At 51.1% G+C, this 16106-nt stretch overlaps 2 protein-coding genes across 16 annotated transcripts in view; one reads left to right on the top strand and one right to left on the bottom strand.

The window, feature by feature from the left end:
- The window catches only part of LOC308462208 (phosphatidylinositol 4,5-bisphosphate 3-kinase catalytic subunit alpha isoform-like), a 38976-nt gene extending 27550 nt beyond the window's left edge, over window positions 1-11426 (top strand). For all 6 annotated transcript variants that reach the window (XM_080979665.1, XM_080979662.1, XM_080979664.1 and 3 more), the window contains 5 exons: window positions 1483-1561; window positions 4353-4523; window positions 6867-6984; window positions 7668-7819; window positions 10461-11426. In XM_080979665.1, the coding sequence (XP_080835791.1) occupies window positions 1483-1561; window positions 4353-4523; window positions 6867-6984; window positions 7668-7819; window positions 10461-10746 (806 nt within the window). In that variant the 3' untranslated portion in view covers window positions 10747-11426. The remainder of the gene's footprint in view (window positions 1-1482; window positions 1562-4352; window positions 4524-6866; window positions 6985-7667; window positions 7820-10460) is intronic.
- A 1864-nt stretch (window positions 11427-13290) lies between these two features.
- Window positions 13291-16106, bottom strand: part of TFR2 (transferrin receptor 2) — a 53351-nt gene continuing 50535 nt past the window's right edge. For all 10 annotated transcript variants that reach the window (XM_080979710.1, XM_080979711.1, XM_080979712.1 and 7 more), the window contains 2 exons: window positions 15886-16026; window positions 13291-14472 (listed from right to left, as the gene is read on the bottom strand). In XM_080979710.1, the coding sequence (XP_080835836.1) occupies window positions 14230-14472; window positions 15886-16026 (384 nt within the window). In that variant the 3' untranslated portion in view covers window positions 13291-14229. The remainder of the gene's footprint in view (window positions 14473-15885; window positions 16027-16106) is intronic.

Below are 16106 nucleotides of genomic sequence, written 5' to 3' on the forward strand. Positions count from 1 at the left end.
ACATCCAGCCGGGCAGAAACACTTGGGGGTAAACCAGGAGCAGTGAGGGAGTTGCGGGAGGGCAGATAAGAGTGGTTTGGAGGGCCACATTCAGCCCTTAGGCCCATGTTCTTGAACCCCTTTTCTCCTTCAGACAGCACCCATTCAGTTCTCCCCCCAGGGGCTTGTGTGAAGCATGATGGGAAAATCCATTATTGGATGTGATTCCACTGCCCACAACATCTTGCAGCCCGGCACTTAGGCAGATCTTTTCTCCATCTGTTTATATACCCTTAAAAAACCCCAAACCATCAGGTTACACCCAGTGGCTGCGAGTTACTTCCAGTGCAAGTTTTGGCATTTTATTTATTTCATACATTTATACGAGGTTTGATGCCAAAACGGTCTCTAAGCAGTTTGCAAACTGTATAGAAAACCGTCGATGAAACTGGAAAACTACAGTAATAACGAGAACAATAAAATCCCCACAAAGCAAAAAGCACTTTTTTTTTGCTTTGCAGGGAAGAATCTTAAGAGTCAGGGATCCGTTCCGTCTTCACACAACTTTCTTTCTTGCCAAGGCCCAGCCCAGACAGCCATCTGACTCTCACCCAGGTTGCTACCTCCTGCCCAAGACTCTCACCCACCCAAGGAAACACCCCTCCGTGGTACTGCTTCCCAAGCTTCACCAAGCTCAAAAATAACACTCAAAATTGATATATACAAATATACACATATACCGTATTTTCCGCTCCATAAGATGCACTTTTTTCTTCCTAAAAAGTAAGGGGAAATGTCTGTGCATCTTATGGAGCGAATGCGTGGTCCCTGGAGCCGAATTGCCCAGGGGCAAAAAGCAGATCATGCTTTTTTTTTTGAAAGAGGGAAGGGGGTGTTGAAAGGAATCAGCTGATCGGAAAGCGATCGGGGAGGGAGATAAGGGACGCTAGAGATAAAGGAGGCTGCCTGGGAGGGGGGAGGTAAAAGCCCATGGATCCTCAGGATTTTTGCATTGGGTCACCCCAAATTCACCATCAGATCACATAGCATGCCCATGGCTACAGCCTGCACCAAAAAAATCATACATCCACTGTTTCGTTCAGAATAGTTTTTTTTCTTGTTTTCCTCCTCTAAAAACTAGGTGCATCTTATGGTCAGGTGCGTCTTACGGAGCGAAAAATACGGTACATAATATACACAAAAATATGAACCTAACTTGAAGTGGGGTGGGACGTTCTCAGCCTTGCTTCCACCCCAAAGGATTCTCTTTCGTGTCTTGTCGTGTCCCTTTGTTGCCGTTCCCTTCTTGAGTTCCCCATTCCATTTTAAGGAAGAGACACACCAGGATCCATGATTTCCTTTCTCCTCCCGGCTATTTTTTCTCTCCGCATCAGCACCAAAGCTCACACCCACACGCCCAGCCTCTCAGCCCATCAGAGGACAACTCACTCCCGACCACTCCAGCCGCTTCTTTGTTTTAATAATCTCCTCTGTGATCCCCAGACCTCCGGCAAGATATGTTGACTCTGCAGATCATCCGGATCATGGAGAGCATGTGGCAGAACCAAGGACTGGACCTCAGGTAGCGTTAAGGCAACATGTCGTGGGGTGGGACTTTTGCCTGCTCTTTCATCCTCATTTGGACCTTTGCTTTAAAAACAAGTGGATTCTCTTTTGCTGGAGAACACACACACTGCCCCAAGTCCAGAAATGTCTCAGTGTGTTCCAGAAGTGCTGTTTTCAGAGGCGAGGTTGCAGACTTTTCATGGGTTGGCTTTAAATAAAGTCGGGGTGCCAGACTATAAACAGCTGCACCCTCCCTGCCACCAAGAAGGGGTCCAGCGAGAAATCCTTATCAAAACAGCAACCATTGGGGCTGTGGGTGGGTATGAAATAAATAATAATAATAAAAAAATTTTATTTATATCCCGCCCTCCCCAGCCGAAGCCAGGCTCAGAGTGGCTAACAACAGTAAAATAATACAACATTCTTAAAATCAGTTCATTATAAAATCAGTTCAAATTAAATTAATGGCAACCATTGGGCTAGAATTCTATGAGGATTACCGAACGAGGGGATCAGACTGTGCCTTGGCCAAAGGCCTGGTGGAACTGCTCTGTCTTGCAGGCCCTGCGGAAAGATGTTAAGTCCCACAGGGCCCTGGTCTCTTGTGACAGAGCGTTCCACCAGATCGGAGCCATAGCCGAAAAAGCCCTGTCTCTGGTTGAGGCCAGTCTGACCTCTCTGTGGCCCGGGACGTCCAAGATGTTTTTGTTTGAAGACTGTAAGGTCCTCCGTGGGACGTACCAGGAGAGGCGGTCCCGTAGGTACGAGGGTCCTAGGCCGTATAGGGCTTTAAAAGTTAAAACCAGCACCTTAAACCTGACCCTGTACTCAACCGGGAGCCAGTGTAGCTGGTATAGCACTGGGTGAATGTGATCCCACGGCAAGGACCCCATAAGGAGTCTTGCCGCAGCATTCTGCACCCACTGGAGTTTCTGGGTCAGTCTCTAGGGCAGCCAGAAATCCAGCAACCAGAGACTCTCAAGGCTGCCCTTGCATGTTGCGGTCTCTGTAGCACTCCTCCCCCCGTGGCTGCTGCAATGACTCTTCAGATTTTTTGGGTGGGGGGGGCACAGCTCAAGGGTGCAGCACCCACTTTGCATGAAGACACTCCTGGCAAATGGTGGAAGAGATTTCCTCTGGCCAAGATCTCAGAGAGCAGTCGGAGCAGATGCCATCCTGCACCAGCCTGGCACCCTCTAGAGTCTAGGTGTCGTGGACTACGATGCCCATCAGCCTGAGCCAGTGGGGCTGGTGGGCTTTGTAGTCCAAAACATCTGGAGAGGGACAGGTTGGCAAAAGCTGGAGTAGATTATCCTGTGCTCAATGGCCAAAGAGTCCAGAATGACTTTAAAAAATTGTGCAAAGATTAAAAGCCAGAACAAACCCAAAATGGAATGAAACCCAAAAAGCACGCTCACACATACAAAGGTCAGGTCTTAGGAATCCCATGCACTGGAAGAGGCCGCAAATATTTAAAACCCTCTGAATTAGAGGCCAAAGTCCTGGGTAAAGGGAAATGTGTTTATTTTGCCCGGTGCTTCTTTCCGCGCACCTTGCATAATTTTATATGCTTCTCCTGTGTCTCTAAGTTTAAAGAAATCCCCCACATGGTGTAACGTCTCCACTTAGGGGAGTTGCTCCATCCTCTGTATCATTTTGGCTGCCTCCACGTGGTTTGGTTGAAAGCCACCCTGTCTCCTTGCTGGATTTATTATCACTGTTTTCATTTATTTATTTCATTTCTATGCTGCTTTACCTCCAAGGAGCTCAAGACGCCATGTACATTGTTCTCCCCCTCCTCATTTAATCCCCACAACAACCCTGTGAGGTAGGTCAGGCTGAGAGAGGCAGTGACTGGCCTCCAAGGTCACCCCAGTGAGCTTCAAGGCCTTCTGGCGGAGATTCAAACCCTACTCTCCCAGGTCCCAGCCCAACACCACTGAACCACACTGGCTCACACTGGATTGGACCCAAGGTCTCTCTCACCTGGGATCCTTCTTCCCCCAAAGGGGAGCCCACAAGCAGGAAGGTGTGAAGGCCACAGCCCTCTCCTCCAGTTTCTCCCCAATGATTGGTATTCAGAGGTAAAGGTAAAGGGACCCCTGACCATTAGGTCCAGTCGTGGCCGACTCTGGGGTTGCGGCGCTCATCTTGCTTTACTGGCCGAGGGAGCCGGCGTACAGCTTCCGGGTCATGTGGCCAGCATGACTAAGCCGCTTCTGGCGAACCAGAGCAGCGCACAGAAACACCGTTTACCTTCCCGCCGGAGTGGTACCTATTTATCTACTTGCACTTTTACATGCTTTCGAACTGCTAGGTGGGCAGGAGCAGGGACCGAGCAACGGGAACTCACCCCATCACGGGGATTCAAACCGCCAACCTTCCAATCGTCAAGCCCTAGGTTTTGTGGTTTAACCCACAGCGCCAACCGCGTCCCTTAGAGGTAGGCTGTCCCTAAACCTGGAGGCTCCATTTAGACTTTCTGACCTTTCATGACTACAGTGGTACCTCGGGTTTAGAACTTAATTCATTCCAGACGTCCATTCTTAACTTGAAACTGTTCTTAACCTGAGACACCACTTTAGCTAATAGGGCCTCCCACTGCTGCCGCACCGCCAGAGCACAATTTCTGTTCTCATCCTGAAGCAAAGTTCTTAACCTGAGGTACTATATTTGGGTTAGCGGGGTCTGTAACCTGAAGCATCTGTAACCCGGAGCGTCTGTAACCCAAGGTACCACTGTATGCCTAATCCCCTGTTTCCCCCCAAGCCATCTCAGTCTTCTGTCTTCCTCCTGGTCCTTTGCAGGATGCTGCCCTACGGCTGCCTCTCCATCGGGGACTGCGTGGGCCTCATCGAGGTGGTGAAGAGCTCCCACACCATCATGCAGATCCAGTGCAAGGGCGGCCTCAAGGGGGCGCTGCAGTTCAACAGCAACGCTCTGCACCACTGGCTGAAGGACAAGAACAAGGGAGAGGGGTCAGTTACTGTTATTTGCTCCATTCCTTCTGTTACCGGGAAAATCCGAGGGCTCCCTTGGACAAAAACCAAGACACCAACCAGGATAACTTGGAGCAAAACAGCAGCCTGTAGGCTTGGCCTTTATTGAATACTGTCGCAACAGGGTGCTCCCCTCACTTGCAGGAGAGAGGAAAGACCCAGAAAGATGGTGTGCAAGACCTTATAAAAACTTTTGAAATTCCCATCCTCTAGGTCAAGCCCACCCCCAGAAACATCATGCATACATTACAGAAAGGAGGGGTTGAGGGAGGAGTTGTGGTGGTAACCTGAGTGTCCTGTCACCTGGCTGGTTCCTCCTTTCCCCCTCCCCATGAGTCACTTCCAGGAGACAAAGGGGAGTTGGCAGTTTCCTGCCCCCAGAGGGAAGATCTGATCATTGTCCTTTGTTTCAGTCCATGCTGAATCCGCTCCCATATGCAAGTTCTTTGTGATCTTGATGGTCTTCTGTCTAGGACCATCAGGGTTGGCATAGCAACTGGGCAGGGCTCCTGTGGATGTGCTGGGATGGTGAAGGGATTATGGCTGACCAGAACCAAGCCACCCCCCTTTGATAGTCCTTGTCATATGGAGTAAAAAAAAACCGGAACAGTGCAAATCCAATGTATGGTTGATTTTCTATGAATTTATAACAGAAGCGTAGCGTATGTAGTGTGTGAGTGTGAGTGTGTGTGAAGTTTGTACAAACTGAATGTTGGGGGGGGGGGGGTTCCTGCTACACTTCCCTCCCCTCACCATGGGGTCCCAGGGTGGGTTGCAGCCATTTTGTAAGATGCAGCACTAAACTCAGTTCCAAGCAAATGATGGCCACTTTTTAAGTGGGTCCTAAAAATATGCGCATCTTGCATGATGAAGGCCTGGGCAAAATGGTGCGTCCTCAGCAGACGAGGAAAGCTGTCCAGCGAAGGTGCCAGGCGCCTCTCTGTGGGGAGGGAGTTCCACAGCCGAGGGCTCACCACAGAGAATGCCTGGCTGTAGCTGCGTGGCAGAGCACCTGCTTTGCATGCAGAAGGTGTGGGTTCAACCCCCAAGGGCATCTCCAGGTAGGACTGAGAGAGGCTCCCCTTTCTGAAACTCTGGAGAGCCGCTGCTGCCAGTCAGGGTGGACAATATTGAGGTAGATGGACCCCAGTGATATAGTGTATTTTTTGCTCTACAGGACGCACTTTTTCCCCTCCAAAAATGAAGGCGAAATGTGTGTGCGTCCTATGGAGCGAATGCAGGCTTTCTCTGAATCCTGGAGAGCGAGAGGGGTCAGTGCGCACCGACCCCTCTCGCTCTCCGGGCTTCAGGAAGCTATCCGCAAGCCTTCTGGGCGCGGCGGGAGTTCCCGCCGGGCTCCGAAGGCTTGCGGATAGCAGCCTGCAGCCCGGGGATCTCCAGGAGCTGCGCGCAACCTTGCCGCTGCTCCCAGACCTGTTCTGGAGGCTGGGGTCGGGGGAAGCTCGGGCTTCCCTCGCCCCAGCCCCGTGGCTAAAAATGAAGCCAAGACAGCGAGCGGGATGCATCCCGCTAGCTGTCTTGGCTTCTTTGCTCTTTGGGGCGGGAATAATATTTTTTTTCTTTATTTCCCCCCTAAAAACTAGGTGCGCCCTTTGGTCTGGTGCACCCTATGGAGCGAAAAATATGGTAGTATAAATGGACCCCAATGGCACAGTATAAAGGCAGCTTCCTTCATTCTGGGCCAAAAATTATGAGGGTGGTAGAACTACCAAGAGATTGAGAGGGTCTGCAGGGAAGAAGGGGGGGTCACTTTGGGCTTTAAACGTGAGCACCAGGAATTGGGCCTAGAAGCAAACCAGCAACCAGCAGGGTGGCGGCAGCGGCCAGCTGTGGGTCAGGAAGAAGTGGGGGCTTTTGTGGATCTTGCTCCCCCTCCAGGAAGGGAAGGGAAGGACTGGGATGTTTGATACAGGTCTCTCTATGGCGCAGGACAAGGTTGCCAACGTTCCAGGTGTGGGGAGAATTTGCTAAAAGGGCTCTGGGATCCACGAGGGGCATGAGGCATGGATACCAGAGGAGTTATGGGGTCTGCTGCTGCAGAGACTGGGGTGAGGTGATGAGGAAGAAGGGATGCCGTAGCTCATAGCTTCTGCACACAGAAGGTTGTAGGTTCAATCCCTGGCATCTCCGCATAGGGCTGGGAAGGATTCCCTGGAGAGCCACAGCTGCCAGTCAGGGTAGACAACACTGAACAAGACAGACCAATGGTTTTACTTGGTGTAAGGCGGCTTCCCATGCTGCTAATCCTGGTGTGTTCAGCAAGGCCCTTCGGGCTAACGTTTCCCTCCTTCCTGGATCCAGCTATGACGCTGCCATTGACCTCTTCACGCGTTCCTGCGCCGGTTACTGCGTCGCCACCTTCATCCTGGGCATCGGGGACCGCCACAACAGCAACATCATGGTCAAGGACGATGGGCAGGTGAGTGGTTTTCTATACTCGCTGCGAGAAGCCAAGTTACAGGGAACCAGGCAGAAGGCCTTCTCGGTGGTGGCACCCGCCCTGCAGAACGCCCTCCCACCAGATGTCAAAGAGAACAACAACTACCAGACTTTAAGAAGACATCTGAAGGCGGGCCTGTTTAGGGAAGCTTTTAATGTTTAATAGACTATTGTATTTTAATATTCTGTTGGAAGCCGCCCAGAGTGGCTGGGGAAACCCAGCCAGATGGGCGGGGTATAAATAATGATAATAATAATAATAATAACAATTATAATAATTACACAAATGCGCGCACTTCCCTCCCACCCACGGGCTTTGTCCCAGGAAAACAAGCAACAGTGAAAAAATCCTCCCCTTCTCTCTCTCTGAGAGCCAGTGTGGTGTAGTGGTTAAGAGCGGTGGACTCGTAATCTGGTGAACGGGGTTCGCGTCTCCGCTCCTCCACATGCAGCTGCTGGGTGACCTTGGGCCAGTCACACTTCTTTGAAGTCTCTCAGCCCCACTCACCTCACAGAGTGTTTGTTGTGGGGGAGGAAGGGAAAGGAGAATGTGAGCCGCTTTGAGACTCCTTAAAGGGAGTGAAAGGCGGGATATCAAATCCAAACTCCTCTTCTTCTTCTCCTCTCTCTCTCTCTCTCTCACCTTGCTGCCTTCCCCACCAGCTGTTCCACATTGACTTTGGCCATTTCCTGGACCACAAGAAGAAGAAGTTTGGCTACAAGCGGGAGCGAGTCCCCTTCGTCCTCACACAGGACTTCCTCATCGTCATCAGCAAAGGGGTGCAGGAGTGTACCAAGACCAAAGAGTTCGAGAGGTAAGAGATGGGCAGCCTTCAGCCACACGTCTCCTTTTTTTTTGGTTAAATCATTTTTTATTAAATTTCCAATAAAAAAACATCCAATTAACATATCAAATCATAATCCAATTAAAATAAAGAACTAAAAAAGACCAAATTATCATCCAAATTAGAATTATTAATTTTTCAGGACTTCCCATAGTCTGGACCTTAAAGCATAGCTCCAAATCTCAACCCTGCCTCTCCTCGTTGTTTCCATATTTCCACATCTCGATTTTAACGCTTTAAAGTTCTCCGTCTCTGGCTCTCCGATTCTCAATCATGTCAGACATCATATATCCTTTCATCCATCGAGTACAGCTTTATTTGTAAAGCCACACATCTCCTGCATAGCTGTCAACTTTCAGATTTGAAAGTTGACAATCAGCAGCCTCAAAAATAAGGGATCAGCAGCCTCACCTGTCCCGGGGACAGTCTAAGGGATATCTAACAATCCGGGATAGCAGCAGAAAGCACCGGGAAATGGCACTGGAATGAGGGAATTTCCTGCAAAAAAAGGGAAGGTTGACAGTTATGGTCTCCTGATAACTTGCTGGGAAACCCTTCACTTCCCCACCACCTGAAAACAACACAAACTAGGCATCCTTTGCCCACAGCATCCCTCAAAATCCAGGAATCTGGCTTCCCCACACTCCCTTCCCCCAAACCACAGAGACAAGGACTCCCTCCCCCAACTGTTTGTTGTTTAGTCGTGTCCGGCTCTTCGTGACCCCATGGACCAGAGCACGCCAGGCACGCCTGTCTTCCTCCCTCAATTACACCCCCCTTTTCAAGAATGGCATCGCTTCTGCAGCGTTCAGCTGTGTACAGGAGCCACACATACACACACCATGAACTGGGACTTCACACTTCAAATGACACACCCAGCCGCCTTTGCAGCAAACACTGGTTTTCCTCCCCAGTTTGCTCCTCCCTTCTACTTTCCCCCTTGCACACTTATATAAGAGCCTGGCTGCTGGATCAGGCCCAAGGGACCCCATCCAGTCCAGCATCCTGTTCTTGCAGTGGCCAGCCAGATTCTCCAAAGGGAAGCCCGCATTCGGGACCTCACAGCCACAGGGACACTCTCCCTGCTTGTGATTTCTAGAGCTATCCTGCCTCTGACCGTGGCGGGAGAAGATAGCCATTGTGGCTAACAGCACAGATGAATGAATGAATTTTATTATTACAGTCACAGACCAGTTCCGGGTCACTTACAATATCAGGAAAATCATAAAACACAACAGGGATACATTGAATTGCAACAGAGAGACAATTCAGATATAGCGACAGTTTTTTATATATATATATATATATACACACACACACACACAGTGTGGTACCTCGGGTTACATACGCTTCAGGTTACATACGCTTCAGGTTACAGACTCCGCTAACCCAGAAATAGTACCTTGGGTTAAGAACTTTGCTTCAGGATGAGAACAGAAATCGTACTCCGGCAGAGCTCTGGCAGCAGGAGGCCCCTTTAGCTAAAGTGGTGCTTCAGGTTAAGAACAGTTTCAGGTTAAGAACGGACCTCTGGAATGAATTAAGTACTTAACCCGAGGTACCACTGTGTGTGTGTGTGTGTGTGTGTGTGTGTGTGTGTGTATATATATCACTAAAATATAACCTAAAATTATCATTTAAAACCTTAATCCTTTTGGTAGTACAGCTTGTTCCCTAAATTTTATGGAAGCACAGATCATCTCTTACGTTTTTTTAATACCTAGAGGGAAAAGCTGTGAGTTCCAATCTACATTTGAGAGAACATTCAAAGATCACATCTTTTAATTCCTAATGAATCTTGAACAACACACTAGAGCAGAGCTTTCCGAACTGTGCATCGCACCACGTTACGCAGTGTGCAGGTGTGTCTCATGAACGCTCCCTGCGCTCCCCCTGGGGCTGGAAAGGGGTTAGTTTAACCTCCGGTTTGCTAGTAAAACTGAATCACTGTGTCGCAAAATGACGCATGTCTAAAAAGTGTGTCACGAACATGAAGAGTTCGGAAAGCTCTGTGCCAGACACACATGTGTACACACGAACTTCGGAAATATTCCAAAGCATTCTGCCTCCAACAGTGGAGGCATCTTGCCTAGAGGCCATCAATAGCCGCCTCCTCCTCCATGAATTAGTCTAACCCTCTTTTAAAGCCATGTAAGTCGGTAACCGGGACGCGGGTGGCGCTGTGGGTTAAACCACAGAGCCTAGGACTTGCCGATCAGAAGGTCGGCGGTTCGAATCCCCGCGACGGGGTGAGCTCCCGTTGCTGGGTCCCTGCTCCTGCCAACCTAGCAGTTCGAAAGCACGTCAAAGTGCAAGTAGATAAATAGGTCCCGCTCTGGCAGGAAGGTAAACGGCATTTCCGTGCGCTGCTCTGGTGCGCCAGAAGTCCTGCTGGCCACATGACCCAGAAGCTGTACGCCGGCTCCCTCGGCCAATAAAGCGAGATGAGCGCTGCAACCCCAGAGTCGGCCGCGACTGGACCTAATGGTCAGGGGTTCCTTTACCTTTAAGTTGGTAACCCTCGTTGCCTCCAGTGGCAGGGAGTTCCACAGTTGTGACGACGTCTTATCTGCCCTGAATCTCCCCACGTCAAGGCCCTTCTCCCTCCCAGGTTCCAGGAGATGTGCTACAAGGCCTACCTGACCATTCGCCAGCACGCCAACCTGCTCATCAACCTCTTCTCCATGATGCTGGGCTCGGGGATGCCGGAGCTGCAGTCCTTTGACGACGTGGCCTACCTGCGCAAGACCCTGGCGCTGGACAAGTCGGAGCAGGAGGCGCTGGAGTACTTCACCAAGCAGATGAACGAGGCCCACCACGGCGGCTGGACCACCAAGATGGACTGGATCTTCCACACCATCCGCCACATGCCCCTCAGCGAGGCCGGCCACGACTGACAAGGACCCTCCGCCACCGGGGAGAGAGGAAACGCCGGCCCTTCAGAGCGGCAGGGAGAGGATCCGGGAGCGCCGACGGGGCTACCAAGGCAAGGGGGCGGGGAGCCCCGTGTGAACTCGGGCAACCGGGTTCCTGATCCCCTCTCGGGACCGGCAGGGAGAGGATCCAGGAGCGCTGGTGTGCCTTGCAGGACGCGAGGAAAGGGAGGGGAGAGGGTCGCCCAGCCCCCTGCACGGGGGGTAAGGGGTCTTGAGGTTGAGAGAGGTTGGGGGGCAGGAAGTGGGGACCAGTTGCCTTCTGCAGGTGGTAGAGATGGAAACGGACCCTTTTCCCTCCCGGAAGTGTGTATGCGTGTGTGTTTGCCCCACCCGTTCACCCAATTTGAAATTCTCTTCCCCACTTTTCACATCGGGGGCTAAAACAGGAGACGCCCTTCCGCTCTGCCCTCCAGGCAGGTTTATACTTGAATTGCCCCCACTGCGCTTCTCTCCCCCTCCTTGGCAGAAAAACGGGGAGAGGGAGGTGGAGAGGGGGGTGTGGTCGAGGGGAGGGGGTTTTACTGTGGGGGAAATGGGCAGAAAGTGGCAATACTTGAAAAAAAAAAGTCCAGGGTTGGAAAGGAAACAAACAAAAATATGGTTATTTTCTCTCTTTTTTTTTCAAATAAAATTTTGAAAAAGAGAGTATTGGTTGGAAATGGAAAATGAGAATAGCAGTAATTCCAACTTGGGTTACAAAGGCTTTGGGAATTGCCTTGTGTGAAGCAGTTCATTGGGTTAATTCTGTGCGGAGGAGGATGCAGTTCTTTCTGTCTGCCCCAAACCACCTGCCTGTCGATCTCACGTCATGACTCCCAAGTTAATCTGCAATTAATCCAGAATGCGGCAGCTAGACTGGGAGCGGCCACCAAGACCACATAACACCGGTCCTGAAAGACCTACATTGGCTCCCAGGACGTTTCTGAGCACAATTCAAAGTGTTGGTGCTGAGCTTGAAAGCCCTAAATGGCCTCAAAGGCCCAGTAGACCTGAAGGAGCTTCTCCACCCCGGACACCTGGGTCCAGCTCCGACGGCCTTCTGGCGGTTCCCTCCCTTCGAGAAGTGAGGTTACAGGGAACTAGGCACAGGGCCTTTTTGCTGGTGGCGCCTGCCCTGTGGAACACCCTCCCAGCAGATGTCAAGGCAATAAGCAACTATTTTACTTTTAAAAGACAACGGAAGGCGGCCCTATTTAGGGATGTTCTTAATGTTTGATGCGGTATTGTTTTTAATATTTGGTTGGAAGCCACTCAGAGTGGCTGGGGAAACCCAGCCAGATGGACGGGGTATAAATAATAAATTATTATTATTATTACTATTATTGGGGGGGGCAGGAAAACCACCTCTCTCCGCACCACAAATGATGTCTGGAGCATGTGCTGTCTGGGGCTGATGGGAGTTGTAGTCCAAAATGTCTGGAGGGCTCCTGGTCGGCAAATACTGTGTCAGCAGGATGGGCAGACCGAGAGCACGAATGTGTCGGCTTGTTTGTGCGTTTGAGAAGGAAGCACTGACCCTGCAAGGACAGCGGAGGAAAGGAGCTTGAAGAACTCTTTTTGAGCGCCATCTTCTAAAAGCGCAATCTGGAGAATTTTCCTCTCTTTCGCTGATGGTGTGGGTAAGTGGCAACAGGAAATGTCTTTAGTGCCAAAGGAAAATGTGTTTCGTACTATTTCTCACCCACCCTGATGGCACTGCACAACTTTACACACGCTTTGGCAACATTCCCACCCCCTTGACTCCAGTTCCTGCCCCCTCTTGTGCTTCAGCCTTTGGGGGGGGGGTCTCCAAAAAGACAGTCGCGCCATCTAGGGGCCCTGACACCCTCTCCTAGCCCACTTCCCCCAAAACCTAGGTGACTAGGCATCAGGGCTGCTACCTTAAACTCACCACACTTTGCTCTGTAACTATGAGCAGGTAGTATAAAATTTAGCGCTGAGTCCCCCAAAGCAGCCCATTAAATCTTCTCAGACGCAGGCGCTCAACAGCCTGGTCCCCCCCCCCCCTTGGCAACAGGTATAGTGGGATAACTAGTCTCTAAATTCACAAATAAGCTGGAGCTGATGGGAGTTGTAGTCTTAAAATGCGGGTTTGCAAAGGCTGAACAAGAGTCTCGGCAAGATCAGGAAAAGCTCAGCCTTTTCTCATAGTGACAGAGGGCTGCTTATTTCTGGTGGGTGAGATTCTGGGATCCCTGGAGAAATGCAATGAGCAGCTGATGACACGGTATTTGTCAGGAATCGGGAGTATGGTTGAGGGACACCGAGATTCCTAAAAACTGGTCTTCATATCTCAGAATAACGACCATAAAGTAACATTTGTCCCATTTTCAAACTCGCCTCTGATCCTCTTCCTGCCTGTCATCAAACAGGAATTCTTTAGTTGTGATTCCTGCAGTTGGACTAGATGAGCAATTTTACGATTGTACGACTCAATTCCATCCGTGTGTTTGTCCACTTGATGAGCTGGACAATAAAGTCGCTGGACAAAGAACCATGCAAACGTAACAAGAAATAATTTATAGTGATCTTTGCCACTGATAAATTAACAAGGCTTTGGTTCTTATTCATGAGGTAGGGCGGATTTTCATCGTATCGCATAGCAATAAACATTTATGGCAGCCTTCAGGAAACCCAGCGCTCTTAAGCAGACGTTTTGGACTACAACTCCCATCAGGCTCGGCATCGCACAGGCAGGGCTGATGGGAGTTGTAGTGCCAAACATCTGGCGGGCGCCAAGTTGGGAAAGGCTGACATAGTCATCAGTGCAACTGATAAATATTGAAGCGAGGGAGCTGAGAGTCAGCAAAGGGGCACTGAAGAAACTGGAATACGGGGAACAATTAAAACAGGTGCCAGGTAAAGGGTGAATGTGAAGCGCAGGATTTCGCTCTATTACATAGCAATAAATCAATTCAATTTATAGCAGACACTGCTGCTGATAAATTAGAAGGAGGAGAAGGGAGGGGAAAGGAGGCAATTAAGTCAGGGAAACACAACCACAGCCTGCTCTCCACTCGTGTGGCAGGATGTGGGCAATTTATAGTGAGCCTTTGCCACCAATAAATCCAGAACAGGCAAGGAGAAGATCAAGCTGTGATTCCTGCATTGCAGGAGGGGGTTGGATTAGATGACCCTCAGGGTCCCCCCAACTCTAATTCTATGATTCCAGCGGAGAGGAGAATAAAAGGAGGTAGAGCTGAAACAAATTTTGGCTGCGCAGGACTAGAATCCGCTGGCCCAAATTAAAATGCGCTTTCTGCGTAACTGAAGTGTGTCGCAACATTCCCAATTACGGATGATGGTGGATTCGAGACAATTCTTCAGGGGTGGGGAATTCATGGCTCAGATTACATTTTTTCACTTTTTGGAAATGCATTCAAAAAGTTTGTTTCAGCTCCAGGAACGAGAGGGTCCCCCCCCCTTTTTTACGTGTTTTGATGTTTAGAAATTGTTGTCGATGTTCCAGACGTCTCCGCTCAGGGCATTGGCCGCCCCCTGGAGCGTCCAAGTGACGAATGCCAGCTGGCGGCGGAAGAGGACTTCATTGAAGCTCTGGGGGGCCTCCCGCAAGAGGCTGACGTGCTCCAGCAGGGCCTTGACGGTATGGCCCCCCCGGCCGTGCAAGATGTGCCGGAAAGGGGTCTCCGTCACCGCCACGTACTGGGAGAGGAAGTAGAATTCCACCTGGGGCAGAGAGGGGGAGCTGTTAGTGGAGCAAAGATACCCAAAGTCCACAGCAGTCCCCAAAAAACTAGCAGAACCTCGTCTGTACTGGGCAAGAGCTGGTGAACTGGGGAGGAAGGGCAGAGGGCATGGAAGCATCCTCTGCAAAAGGCTGCTCCTTTAATTCCAGGTTAACTAGGTAAAGGTAAAGGGACCCCTGACCATTAGGTCCAGTGGTGGCCGACTCAGGTTGCGGCGCTCATCTCGCTTTACTGGCCGAGGGAGCTGGCGTACAGCTTCCGGGTCATGTGGCCAGAATGACTAAGCCGCTTCTGGCGAACCAGAGCAGAGCACGGAAACGCCGTTTACCTTCCCGCTGGAGTGGTACCTATTTTATCTACTTGCACTTTGTTGTGCTTTCGAACTGCTAGGTTGGCAGGAGCAGGGACCGAGCAACAGGAGCTCACTCCGTCATGGGGATTCGAACTGCCGACCTTCTGATCAGCAAGCCCTAGGCTCTGTGGTTTAACCCACAGCGCCACCCGCGTCCCTCTCCAGGTTAACTAATAATAACTAATAACTAAAACTCTGCAATCCCACACAAGGGAGCTTCCCGCAAACCACCCTGGTGGCAAGAAAGAAAGGGAAGCTTTGGTGCATCGAGGGGGCAATTGTGCCAGGAATCATTTTCAGGCCGAGGGCCGCATTCCCTTCTGCGCAACCTTCCAGGGGCCACGTGCCGCTGGCAGGCAGCACCAGGCGCAGAACAGCAACCCATACAGTTTCTACAGACATGCCATCCAGGCGCTTCAAGAGCTCAGGGACACATCTTAGCCAGGCAGAAACACTGGCTTGAGCGGGGCAATAGCAAGGCTAGGGACAGGGAGTGGTGGCCCCGAGAGAGATCTGAGGGCCAGACGGTGAGAATGACCCTTCCTTTCTCTAGCTTACTAATCATGGGCCATATGCAGGGAATAAAGGGACGCGGGTGGCGCTGTGGGTTAAACCACAGAGCCTAGGACTTGCCGATCGGAAGGTCAGCGGTTCGAATCTCCGCGACGGAGTGAGCTCCCATTGTTCGGTCCCAGCTCCTGCCTACCTAGCAGTTCGAAAGCACACCAGTGCAAGTAGATAAATAGGTACCACTCCGGCGGGAAGGTAAACGGCGTTTCCGTGCGCTGCTCTGGTTCGCCAGAAGCGGCTTAGTCATGCTGGCCACATGACCCGGAAGCTGTACGCCGGCTCCCTCGGCCAGTAAAGCAAGATGAGCGCCGCAACCCCAGAGTCGGCCACGACTGGACCTAATGGTCAGGGGTCCCTTTACCTTTACTTCCTTTACACAGGGAATGTCCATGCTATCAGGGTGGGGAAATAGATTAGGACAACGGCTGCTACGCTAAGCCCCCTCGCCGTCTGCCCCACGCCTCGCCTCACCCGCATTATGCGGACGTTATACATGCGCAGGAGCCTCTCGTTCTGCTCCTCGGAGCTGTAGATGTCCTTGCGTAGCTTGTCCGCCGCGCGCATGTAATCGCCTCTGGCCGAGTACATCCATTGCAGGGTCAGCCCTCGGCTCTGGCGGAAGCAAGCGGGGAGGTTGAAGCCTTTGAAAAGACGGGGTGTTTGTTTTTCCCGGGGAGGGGCGCAAGGCAGGC

Source organism: Podarcis pityusensis, assembly GCF_964106645.2.
Source record: "Podarcis pityusensis genome assembly, chromosome: 13".
NCBI lineage: Eukaryota > Metazoa > Chordata > Lepidosauria > Squamata > Lacertidae > Podarcis > Podarcis pityusensis.